This window comes from Gallinula chloropus (assembly GCF_964237585.1).
Source record: "Gallinula chloropus genome assembly, chromosome: 3".
NCBI classification, from domain to species: Eukaryota; Metazoa; Chordata; class Aves; order Gruiformes; family Rallidae; genus Gallinula; species Gallinula chloropus.
In genome coordinates, this window is record NC_140087.1 from 112,998,477 (window position 1) to 113,011,521 (window position 13,045).

Consider the following 13,045-nt stretch of genomic DNA (forward strand, 5'->3'; position numbering starts at 1 on the left):
GATGTGCTCAGCGTCTTCCTCTATGCTGATCTGGTAGGCTTTCTTTGGAATCAGTCAAGAGTGTTTCTGGGACCCATTTCTGGGAGCACTGGGATCTGTTTCAGGTGCTCACTTCAAGGCATGATGATTACCCCTTGTCCTATCCCTGATAACCAGCCCCTCTTCAGCTTTCCTGTAGCCCCTTCAAGTACTGAAAGGCTGCAATAAGGTCTTCTCAGAGCCTTCTCTTCCCCAGGCTGAACATGCCCAGCTCTCTCAGCCTGTCTTCACAGGAGAGGTGCTCCAGCCCTCTGATCATCTTTGTGGCCTCCTCTAGACTTGCTCTAGCAACTCAATACCTTTCTTGTGCTGGGGACCCTCAGTACTCCAGGTGGAGTCTCACCAGAGCAGAGCAGAGGGGCAGAATAACCTCCCTTGACCTGCTGGCCACGCTTCTGGGGATGTAGCCCAGAATACGGCTTGGGTCTCCCTGGGTCAAAGCAGTGGTGCAAGGGCCTCACACAGTGCTGGACAAGTCTCACAAGGTATTTTCTCAGGCTGTGTGCCACATGTTACCCAGGGCATTCTCTCACACCTTTCTAGTCAGGGATCACTGCTCTACCATGGTCATTGTGGGCCCTTTCAATTTGCCATCCTCTGACAGTTTTCCAGGAGAGAGGCAGATCAGCATGTAACAAAATTATTTATTTTCTTGGTTACCACTCACAACCCTTTGAAAAGACTCAATGCATCATGTGGCCTAAAATGTCAGGAAAAAAAAACCAACTCCTCCAAAAGCCATTTTATAATTCCTATTAAGAAAACAAAGTTCAATTTGATTAATACTCGACATATTTTTCTTCTGCTGCCTGCTTCCTCCAGGTCTTGATCCTCCAATTATCCTCTCCCCCTCTACGCCTCCAACTGAACTCTGTGAATACCGTGGAGCTAAACCCCCACCACCTGTAAGTCAGCCTGAGTGCACGCACTTCAAGGAGTTCTGTCAAGTCCCAATATCAAAGTCTCAATCTACTTCACTTCAAAGGAGTTAATCATGCAAATACGATAAAGCATGTGCATATTTGCCAGGTCAAGATCTTATTTGCCTGTAACAATTAACAACCAACATAGAACAGAGAGAGACTGGGATGGGTTTGAATATTTTTTGCACCAGGAACAAATAAGTAAGTTGAATATGATCAAATATAGCTAGAAGGTTAAGAAAACCACTGGGAAGTTCAAAGGGAAAGCCTGAAGTTTGCTGTTAATCCTTCAAATCTCATACATGTGCCTTGCCCCCTTCTACAGGAGAACCTCATGCATGAAAGTACTCACACCAGAATGCCTGTAGGATACAACCCTGGGACTCTCAGATGTGCGGAGGAGAATTTGATCCCACTCAGTATTAAATGGGATTTCATGCCTCCTTTCCCTAGGCTCCTTTTAATGCCCCATTTCTGACCTCAAACGTGTCTTCATATGCTTTATATTTACTGGAAGGATTTCAATGAAATGACGATCTCAGAGCTAACTCAAGCCCTTTGGCCAGCCAATGCAAATGAGCGAAGAGCACTCTTGATTTGATAGTATTTCATGAAATTCTGATGGCTACTGCGACCTTCTGGTTACAGAGCCCATTTCTTAACACCGTCACAAAATAGAGGTACAGCAGCATTGTCCTTTGTACAACCACCAGCTTTGGACTCGGGAATCAAAAGCATCCCTTCTCACAGAGCAGCAGCCACACTTTCACTTGCAGACTCCCAGTTCAAGCTATACCAGAATGAATGTTGCTTGGTGACCTCGTGGGTGTGCATTATGGTGGATTTTAATTACATGACATATGCTGTTCTCCCAACCTGTTCTGCCCAGCAGAAGAGCAGGCACTTTGCTATTTCTTTTCAACCAACATGAACTCCTAACGGCTCCTGAACCTATTGCTACACTGAGGAGGGTTCCCCACTCCTTGCAACACAGAGCTTCTAATGTGAAGGAATTTATCTCCACAACACACACGTATGGCTGTGAAATAGTGTGTCCAACGCAGAGATTTTGAGGCCCACAGAAAGAAGGACAACATATGCAAACAGGCAGTGATGAAAACACAGATGACTACACACCCACGTACCTACGCTCCCTCTTTTTTATGAGAAGATGACAGTTCTGTAGTAAATTCTTCCCAAGAATGTGCTGTGCCTATCAAACACTGGTAGTTATTTGCTCAGCTTTGAAAAAGAAAGAACCTGACTAACAAATGTAACTTGTAATAAAGAAGCAAATTGGGCACAAGTAGAAAGAGAAGGCACTACAGATTTGCGTGGATTCTTAATAAGGCTAGGAAGAGAGCAGTTAATTGCTAAAAAAGGCAAGATGTGTCTAGAAGAAATGCATTTGAGATAAGTAAAACCTTTTCTCCTTATCACAGAAAATGGCAGATCTACAGGCAATAATTATATCCTCCCTTTGCAGGAGTACTTCTCATGCAGTACCAAAGGCAAAAACAATTTTATTGTTTCAATAGAGCAAGAGGATTCTGACTTTTGAAAGAACTGCAGCTGAATTTTCCTTCAGTTATCAAATAAAACCTCAAGGTTAAGCAGTTCTACAACTAATTTCTGCTATTTTATCAACAGCATTTTTTAAAATAAAAAAATCCTTCCCATTTTAAAGAATTTAGATATGAAATTTATCACAGAAATAAATTCCTTTTTCGGTTACTAGAACCACTGTGATACTGATTTTGCACAGTCTCCTTAAGGCTGGGAAACAGGAAGCTCTGGATTTCAGACCCACAGTAAAGGCTAGTAACTCCACAGGTCAGACCTGAAATTGCTTTTTGATGTTCATCTAGTTTTGGTCACAGTCCCATAACATCTCGATCCAGCATGGTCTAAATCGCAGCCCAGAGATCATAGCTAGCTTAGAGAACACTCTGTCCTGCTCACCATCTTTTTCCAGGAGATACTGAAATGAGCAATAAATGCTGCTCAATCACATCGCTGCATGAGGTTGCTCAAAGACAGTTTCGCTGCTGCCACCTAGGGCACGAGAGTGTGGAAAGCAGTCACTTCAACTGCAAGCAGGAGGAAGAACAGCTAGACAAGGAAAATCCATTTTGCTAATATTCGTGGAGAGAAAGAAGGGAAGGAGGAGAAGAAAAAGAAAGTCAAAGGGTCTTAAAACACAAACCTGGTTCCTCAGGTAGACAAAATTGGATTAATATATTCAGAGCAATGAAAATCCTACCACACCTACTCGTCTTCTCTAACCTACCTGTCATCTCATGTGACATTGACCTCTTTATCCAGCCTCTCAAATTTATCATTTTGGCAAGATGTGACTGAAAACTCACATGAACACAGGCAACTAGTAGTATCTTGGATGGTGTACAGTGTCCCACTTCACTCTGTTCCAGAACAGTGTCAATGCCTTCATGTCCTGTGTCATGTCTGCCAGCTCTATGCAGACATGTAGGATAACTTAGGGTTTCTCAAACGGTACCAGCTACATGTGTTAAGCAAAGTGGATTCCCTCACAATGCAGATGCTCAGCTCCATTCTTCTCAACAGTAATTCACTGACTGGGATGGGAGCTTAGGAATTCACAGCACATGTGGACATCTAATCGCAATGAGGCGACTGCTCTGCCTACAGGCAGGCATCTCAGGACATCTGAGATGCTTTGGGGTATGCAAGGGGCTTGTGTGGGGCAGGAAAATATCACACAGGACTTGTGGAAGATCTACAACCTTTTTTGAAGTGGAAAACCCAAGCGTACCTCTGGTAGTACAGGCACTGAGTTGTGTGCAACTCAAGCCCTAAGCATTTTAGGTTGGAGTTGAAGCCCTCCACCCCAGCTGTCTAAAATGTAGAATACTTTCTCTCTATGGTCAAAGAAGAGAGGCACTTCCAGAGGATTAATCTCCTCATTGCCCTTTTCCATGCCGACTGTAAGAGCAAGGACAGACTCAGATTAAAATAACCAATTTACAGAGTTAGGACAGGTGAATCTGTCTGTTTCTTCTCATAATAGAAAAGGCTCATTGGAATGAATCAATGCAAAACATCCAACCTCTAAACTCCCAGCTCATCATTTTAAATTACTCTCAGACACAAAAATATCATATATCTGATGAGATAAATCCTGTGAAGCTACACCAGTCTTCTTCATGAAGAATGAAATGTCAGGAGTTCTGACCAGAGAAGAAATCAGAAAGGTTCACTTCACTTGAGAAGAACAACTAAGTGCTGAAAACCCTCCCAGTGAGAGCAGAGATGTGAATAAGCAATCTCAGCAAGCAGGGGGGCCACAGTAGAAAGTCTGTTTCTTCTCTTTGTAGACAAGATGACAATCTAGTTTTTCTTCAGTGAAGCAAAATGTTTGATGACAACAGCCCAGTTTAACACGTCGGGTTTATTCAGGTTGTTTCTTGCACAAAGCTGCATGGGAATTTTACATAATGCAAGCAGGCACTGCTGCAGAAAAAAAAGCAACTCCACATCCCCTTCTCTTATCTGCCCTTGTCCTGTCCTAAAACAAACTTTAGTGGGGCTGTGCAACTTGCAGGCTGAAGAAAGTGGTATAAATTAGTGCTAAATAACAACCCCCCAGATACCCATTTTTAGCCAGACCAGTTCCTCAGCTGACGTTGCAGAACAGCCACATGACACTGGCACACAGGAAGGAAGCACTGCAGGAGCGAAAACGAGCAGCCAGGGACAAGGAGGGAGAACAGAAGAGACTCTTGTATCAGCACTGCTGCTTTTATCATAAAGTTATACACAGCAAAAGGAGCACAATAAATGTATGAGATCTCCTCACCATGCACCTCTTCACAGCATTGACAGATATGGCTTTATCTGCAAAACAGGCTGTGTAAATACCCAGTTATCAGCTATCTCCTACAGATTGTTACACTTGGGCCAATGGTCTATCAGATAACCGTGCACCCATACCGCTCTGACATGGCAGTTATCCCCAAAACACGTGAAAAAAGGAAATGTTCACAGCATACAACAGGGTGTATCCCCTTGTAATCCCCTTATATCAAATGGACAGAGAAAAGCTAAACCAGACCAAATGAAATGCATGTACCCTAAATGCACCTTTTTCCACCAACTCCATCAAGGCAAACCTGCTGCAAGATAAATTCCTCTTACTGCCCCACAAGATTCTCCCTCCATGGAAGTAAACTATTACATATTTAAGTACCAAGTCCCAGTACTGAAACATCTATCAGATAAACTACTTTTGTAACAGGACTATTAAAAAGCTTGTCTGGGTTTTTATTTGTTGACCTATAATGCAAAGTGTCTTAAAGGCAAGAACAAACAGGCAATGTTGCTTGCTCTGAGCTCCTGGAATAAAAATCTCAATTAATACATTAAAATATTCCTACTGCAGAAAAGGGACAGACTGCATTGGCCTACCAAGGACCTTGACCCAAGGAGGATGTGATATCAAAGTATCTGGTACATCAGGACCAAAATCATCAAAGCTGATTAAGAAAGAAAAAAAGGCTGATCATTAATGCAGCGCTGATTTAACATTTACCATGAACTGAACTACGTCTTCAGGCTTGTGCTTCGCTGATTTGAAGGCAGCCAGTCGGGTAACAACCACAATGTGGTACTCTACATGGCCAGACATCATCTTCCCTCGGACTTCCTGGTATTCGGGCACTGACAAATCCAGCCCCGTGTGCGTATTCTGAATCTGCCTGGGGAGAAAACACACGCAGAGTTCAGGCACTGCCATGAAGACTTTTAACTGGCCCTTTCCAAGGATCCAGTTCAAGGCTCAAGAAAGTCAGTGCAAAGACTCCCATTCCAGCAAGACATCAGACAGATCCTACCCCAACACTGTTCCTACTCGGCAACAATGCCAAGTTGGAGATGGCCTGCTTCCTATACTCTATCCCAAAGCATCCGCCACTGGCCACTGCAGAAAAAAATGCCAGAAAGATATAATTTCTGTGAAGAGAAGGTGGGGATTCCTTCAAAACAGGACTACACTCACAGGACTTGAAGGTGCTGTCCTACCCAGCAGGGCAGATGAGAAGGTCCTGGCCATTCTCATCACCGCCTGTTTTGAAGGCAAGGTCTGTTCACTACAATCCACACCAATCCCTATTCACCTCTCCTTTGTCTTGGTACATCCTCAGGAACTGCAGAGACAATAGCTGAAAGAGGCCATGAAAGGATGAAGGAGCTTGCTTGGAGTGCAGGGATAATGTGAGGTTTGTTAAGAGCCAATGATTAAAGCCTGATACAGAAAGAGAAGATGCTGGAGCAGACTGTCAAGCCAACCACACTTTGTATATGTGGAGGTCGAAAATTAGAGAAACACCTATCAGGACTGAGCAAGTCAAAGGAATACATGATCTCTTTGAGCTGCCTTCTGGTCTGACTGACAGTCTTGTTGCCAAATAGCAGAAAGGGTACATTATCTACAGTACTGCTGCCTTCCCACAGAAAGTCCTTCTAGAAACAAAACTACCTGTCCTTTCACACCCAGTTAGAGTAGCCAGCACTAATCTCGAAGAGCTACCTACAGTCAGAACCACCCATGGTTCCTCTTGAAGGAAAATGCAACCAGGGTGAGGCTGCTGCAGCTTACTCAGTGCTTTTTTTTCCCTCTTGCTAACTTCAGATCCACTGAACTGTGGTGCTCCCTTCCCACTGGAATCCCACCCAAGGAATTGTTTATGACATTTTTGCAAAAAGAATGCCAGGATCATATTATAGTGCTCACACATCATGAGTAAGACTGAGCAGCTGCTGTTGTGGCACAAAAGGTCAGTATGTTTAATGAAACAGGCTGCCTCAGTAGACTGGAGACCAGAACTGATCAGTGATGCTTTTCCCAAACTTACCCCTGTACCAAGCCACAGCACCCTCACTGCTACTGTCACTGGAACCTAATATTCAGCCAGAACCAGGAAGTTTCTCATCCAGAGCAATGAATATTCTCTGAACACATCGACTGCATCCTTCCTGTGTGAGAATGTTTTTAATGAAATCAGAAGGTACTGTTTAAAAATTCCTCTAATTTTCTTTTAATCAAACATTTTTCTGCTTTGTTTTTTGGTTTGTTTTTTTTTTTTCTTCAATCCCCATATAGCTACAGTTAACTCTCATCTTCCCTGGTCTTCTTGTGGATTACAGAGGTGTCTAACAGAATTCTTGCCTCTTTCTTTAGGAAGTCTAAATTCATTAACACTGGTGCCCTTCACCTAAGGATACATCAGGCACAAAAATTGAAAATTTAAAGAGATTTAAACAATAAACTTTCAAACAAAGTTTCAAAAGACTCTTCTTATCATGCTAAAACTTGACCAGTTATTTTGAAACTTGAGTTTTCCCAAGAAGGCAATCTCTGACTCTCCAATGCAAAACTGAAGAAAAAGTTTTTTAGAGAGAGTATCTTGAGAGCTCTCTATAAATCTGATAGCACGAAACAAGGGCACGGGCCCAATTTTGCACCCAGTCTTCTTTGCAAGCCATATTTAACATATTTGGACTTCAACAACAGCTCTACTATCACCTAGGTACCTAAATGCCATTCTGTTTGCTCTGTTACCAATTTATGTCAGCTAAGGACTTGAATTTAACAGACAGTTACACGTTGTTGGGCTGTAAACAGAATCAACAGAGCTTCTGTATAAACACATAGGTGCCTGGCTTTCACGCTGCAGCCTGTCAAACCCGGGTCAAACCCCTAAGTTACAGTCATCCCCTGGAGTGCTGCCTCCTGCAGTGGCAGCCACAGTGCTGGCTCAAAGAACACCCAGCAGTAAAATCAGCTGGATCTGGGGTTTTTAGAACATACCTGCAACAGAGGAGATGCTCTCCAGATGTCACTGCAAAGTCGTGACTGCAGCTATGACAGCAAACATGTCTGTCAGCTGGTATTCTGAAGTGACTAATTTCTGTTAACAGCCACAGAGTGTAAATGACAAATTAATGTGTTTTTCGCCTCTGATGCAAATAAAAGAAACCCCAGTAAACCATCCTTCCTGAATGGTCATATTTAACTTAAAATACCAACTACACGTACATGTACTGAGATGGTACAGTAACTTCATTGTAAGAGGTGCTGCATCAAGGAGTTCTAAATATGTCATAAGATTAGGAAGTACCTTACACAGCACAGGTTAAAGTTGTTTAAAGTTTCTGCTAAAATGACTGCAATAGAAAGCAATTAGAGGGAGGGGGAGCAACTACTTTTTTGTTTGTTTGCTTTACACCTTGTGATCACCTTCATTATCACCTCACACAAAACCAAACCACTCTTTCCACTGTTGTCTCTTCCATAGCAACAGGATTCTGTGGGGGGGGTTTTGACATAAAAATGATTCTAAATGAACAGACATCAGCAGGGAGGCTGAGACAGATGCTGTGTAATATCCGAAGCCCACGCTAGTTCCTGTAATGCCTTAGTTTCAAAACAACCAGCCTCCAGAGTTTTAATTCCTTTGATACTGTGGTCGTTATTCAAACGGAAGCAGCGCCTACAAATCCCAGGACAGAAGACAGTTTCCTTGCATTTTTCAACTCAAACACAATTATTTTTACACTAGTAGCTTTAAAAAAGAAGCAAAAGGAGAAAGCTGATTGTTTAAATTGGACATGGAGGTTTATTGCTTCTAATCCTTATTTAAATCTGGCTTGTGCATCTTTAAATTACACTTTTGTACAGAGTGCAGAGGGATGGGGAAAGAACTGGGCACATGGTAAACTCTCCTAAAGCACAACGACACCATTCATACCAGTACCACTGAGCTGGCACAATCAGATCATGCAGGAGCAGCACAGGAGGGAGGAAGGGGAGACTATACAGAGGTCAGCTGAGCAGAGCAGCTTCCACAGTTTCAGTCCTGTCTTTTGATCTGTGATAATGTAGAGTCTTCGTGCTTTAATTAATCTGCTTTCTGTGCTGAAAGGCCAAGATGGCAGAGTGGGAAAGCAGCCACTGCTAAGCAAGAAAGCAAAGTAAGGGATGCAGGCACTGTGACCCGAGAAACTTTATTCTTATGCCTGTGTGGTCAGAAGAGAGGACTCTGCACTTTCTGCTGTGATAAAGTCAGCCTGAACTGCAGCACCCGGCTCCAACAACTCTCTTCCTTCTATGGGTGACTCCAAAAGGGGCCAAATTCTAATGACCCAGGTCATACTAACAGAAGAAAAAACTTGCACAACTAGTTTACTTATTAAAAGAAGTCAAAAATATCAGACACAAATCAGCCAACAGATGTTTTTATTTCTCTGTATAGTTTAACTAGGAGTATGCAGATTATTATTTACTTACATTACCGTAGTAACTAGGAATCCTGTTCCCAAAACCCATATACATAGAGTGAAAAAGCTCACAACTATACAGCTATCATCTCACAAAACAGTAAATATATTCACTTGCAAAAGCATTAATCCCACACCTTCATATGTATCCAATATTATCACTGAAAACATTCCAGTATCAGTGGGACAATTTGCAAGTGGTAAAGTGTAGTGACTATAAAATAAATGCAGGTGTTGAGATTTCCACTTCCAAGGCTGAACCTAATATAAAAACAGTTTTACAAAACATGTATGTGACTGAACTCAGGCGCTTTTGAAGGTTCAAGGCCACCACTCCAAAGTAAGTCAAGTCCCCATACAGCCAAATATTTAAGGATTAAAATAGCAGCTTTGAAGTTAATGTATTTCAAATAGTTGCTACTTTTGTCCTAGATCGATGTGTGACGTAAAACCTTACTAAATCAACAGTTCTGTTTCTCTCGTGTCATGTCTAACAGGGAGCTGCCTTCAAGTGGTCTCAAATATCCCAAAGAGATAAAAAGACCCAAGAGATGTCTATCATTTCTCTGGAAGATGGCCACAAGCGGTTTCATCTTGAGGAATTTCTCTTGAAGGGAGTAATCGAGGGGAAAAAAAACAGGTTTTAAAAATGCAACGTGACTGGAAACAGCACTGCTGCACCCACCGAGGGTGGGTTCCAAGAGGCGGGAGAGCCGAGGACACTTACTTGCCCACCCCTGGCCTGACTTCTAGTCAGGTGGGCTCTGCGGCCCGGTGGACAAGTGAGCAGGGTACAGGTCGGCTGAAGGCACTGCCGACATCACGCCTCACAGACGTCAATTTACACTTCAGGCGGAATTTTAATTCCTCCTCACCTGTCTGGAGATATCACCCAAGAAAATACGTTTCCGGAGGGCGGGCGCACTTTGCGTGCCCAGCTGTGTCAGCCGAGAAGGGAAAGTACCCCGAGTCCCCACAGGAGGAACGGGCTCCATGGCCGCTGCCGCACGGGACAGGCGAGACGGGAACTGCCATCTCTCCCGGCCCTGAAATGCCGCTTAACTCCAGGAGCCCCACAGACCCGAAGCGTCCCGCGGCCACATCCACACATCAGCCGCCCGCCGCCAAACTCGGCCTCGCCTTAGCTCCGCCGCCGAAATCGGGCTCCCGCCCGCGCCCGCCCCGGGATCCCCGTGAGGCGCCGCTGCCCGCGCTCCTTCCCTTCCCCGGACGGTTGTGCGGCCCGCGACGGGCGGCTCCGAGGCGGCAGCGCCCTTAAGGGCTGGCGGAACTGAGAGGAGCGGCAGAGCCGCTTCTCGTTGCCCCTTCACGGTACCTGGTGGTGACCAGCACGACGGGCGCCGGGCTGTGCTGCATGGCGCAGGCTCTGAGTCCTTCCGGATCGGCCCCAGCCCGGGCGGGCAGGCCGCGTCCGGCTGCACGGGGTCCCGCCTCCCTTCCCTCGGGTTGGCAGCGGCTGCCCTGCCGGATGTTTGCCGGCGGGCGGCCTTAGTGCAAACCGATGGCTGGGAAGGGTGCGGGGGGAAGTGGGGGAGAGGAAAAACGCCCTTAGCTGGGGAGGAAAAGAAAGAAGCCAACTCGTAGTCGGCAGGATTCGAACCTGCGCGGGGAGACCCCAATGGATTTCTAGTCCATCGCCTTAACCACTCGGCCACGACTACACCGACGGGCGGGTGTTTTGGCGCGGCAGCTCCACTACCTTACTGTCTGCTCGTCCCCTCAGGGGAGCAGAACATTCCCCGGCGACACCCGTGTGCCCCCCTCCTAAGCCGAAAGAGCTCGCAAACCTCTATCTGCCTTGAAACAACCGTCACGATGCTGTTGGACAGCACTGGCTGTAATAAAACCAGCCGGTCGGCTGTGTGCCTCCTCTGCAGCAGCCCTTTGCCCTCCTCTGGGGCAGAGTGCAGCACGGCACTGCAGGCCCCAGCTGCCCGGGCCACAGGGCTGCTCGGAGATGCTGTTTGCTCCTACCTTTTATTTTGGAGAGAAAACAGCAAAACAGCTGCTTGCGCTGGTGCCCCTCACTGACACCCACAGCTGGCCTGGGGGGTCCAGCTCTGTTTTAACACTTCTGTGTGCGCTTGAGTGGTGTTTGTTGGGTTTTACTCTTCGTGCTTCCCTGCACAGGTGCACAGGTTTTGCAGGGAAGCGCCGAGAGGAAAGGAAAACTGCACCGAGCACAGCTTTCTGCTGCCTGCTGCTCACACTTCAGCTTCACAGTAGGTAACTAGGGAGCTGATGGGCAGTATGAGAAAATCATGGTATCATAGACTTGCCTGGGTTGGAAGAGACCCTTTGGATCATCGAGTCTAGCCACAGCCTAACCCTACCCAGCCCACCTCTAGAGATCATGTCCTTAAGGACTTAATCTATATGCCTTTTAAATACCTCCAGGGATGGTGACTCCACCACTTCCTTGGGCAGCCAGTTCCAACACCTGACAACCCTTTCAGTAAAGAAATTCTTCCTGATATCGAACCTAAATCTCCCCTGGTGCAATTTTAAGCCATTTCCTCTCATCCTATCGCTTGTCACCCGAGAGAAGAGACCAACCCTGACACCTCTGTAACCGCCTTGCAGGTAGTTGTGGAGAGCGATGTCTCCCCCTCCTTTTCTCAAGACTAAAAGGCCCCAGCTCCCTCAGCCGCTCATAGGACTTGTGCTCCAGACCCTTCCCCAGAGGTGGAGGTGCGCCCTCCTATGGACACGCTCCGGTACCTCAACATCCTTCCTGCAGTGAGGGGCCCAAAACTGAACACAGCACTCGTGCGGCCTCGCCAGAGCCCAGTACAGTCACTGCTCTACTGCTGCTTGTCACACTGTTCCTGATACAGCCCAGGATGCCGTTGGCCTTCTTTGCCACCTGGGTCCACTACCGGCTCGTGTTCAGCTGGCTGTCCACGAACACCCCCGGGTCCTTCTCATCCAGGGAGCTCTCCAGATACTCTGCCCCAAACCTGTAGCACTGCCTGGGTTTTGTGACCCAAGTGCAGGACCTGGCACTTGGCCTTGTTGAACCCCATAAAGCTGTCCTCTGCCCATCGATCCAGCTTGTCCAGGTCCCTCTGCAGAGCCATCCTGCCTTCCAGCAGATCAACACTCTCACAAATTTGGTGTCATCTGCAAACATACTGAGGGTGCACTAAATCCCCTTGTCCAGATCATTAATGAAGACGTTAAACAGGACTGGCCCCACCACTGAGCCCTGGGGAACACAACTTGTGACCTGCCACCTGCTGGATTTAGCTCCATTCACCACAAACAACTGCATCAGTGCAGCTGCCCAACAAATAAACTCTGCACCGCAAGTGGGTATGCAGTGAGGTCCAGGGGTGCCTCCAGAGAAGAACATCCCTTAAAAGAGGACATGGTTTGTGAATTAGGGCTTTTCTTCCCAGAAACAAACAGCTGGAGGAGTTGGGGATGTGGTAGAAGTCTGTAAAAAACAGAAGATCCAAAGGTGGCAGATACAGAACGGTCTTTTGCTGCTTTTGGTGAAGTGAGAAGCCTGGAGCATGAAACTGAAAACAAACAAAAAGTGGAGACTTCTTAAGGAGAGTTCCTTCCTACACCCTGCTTGTTTTTTCTCCCTGGCTATTGCCACTGGAAACCTTTTGTTAAGCAGAGTGTACATACCAACACATGGCTGAAGCCTTCCTGGCACAGGAATCATGGTTGCCAGAACTGCTGTGAACCACTGGAAAATGCTTTTGAAACACGGTTTGCTTTTCTCATATGGCCTC

The 13,045-nt window shown here is 46.0% G+C and overlaps 1 protein-coding gene across 1 annotated transcript in view; it reads right to left on the reverse strand.

Moving 5' to 3' along the window:
• The window catches only part of HS1BP3 (HCLS1 binding protein 3), a gene marked incomplete at its 5' end in the record, with an annotated part of 56,016 nt that extends 45,361 nt beyond the window's left edge, over nt 1–10,655 (reverse strand). The window contains 2 exons of the mRNA XM_084262011.1: nt 5,533–5,698; nt 10,615–10,655. Coding sequence (XP_084118137.1) covers nt 5,533–5,698; nt 10,615–10,655 — 207 coding nt within the window. The remainder of the gene's footprint in view (nt 1–5,532; nt 5,699–10,614) is intronic.
• Between the last annotated feature and the right edge of the window lie 2,390 nt (nt 10,656–13,045).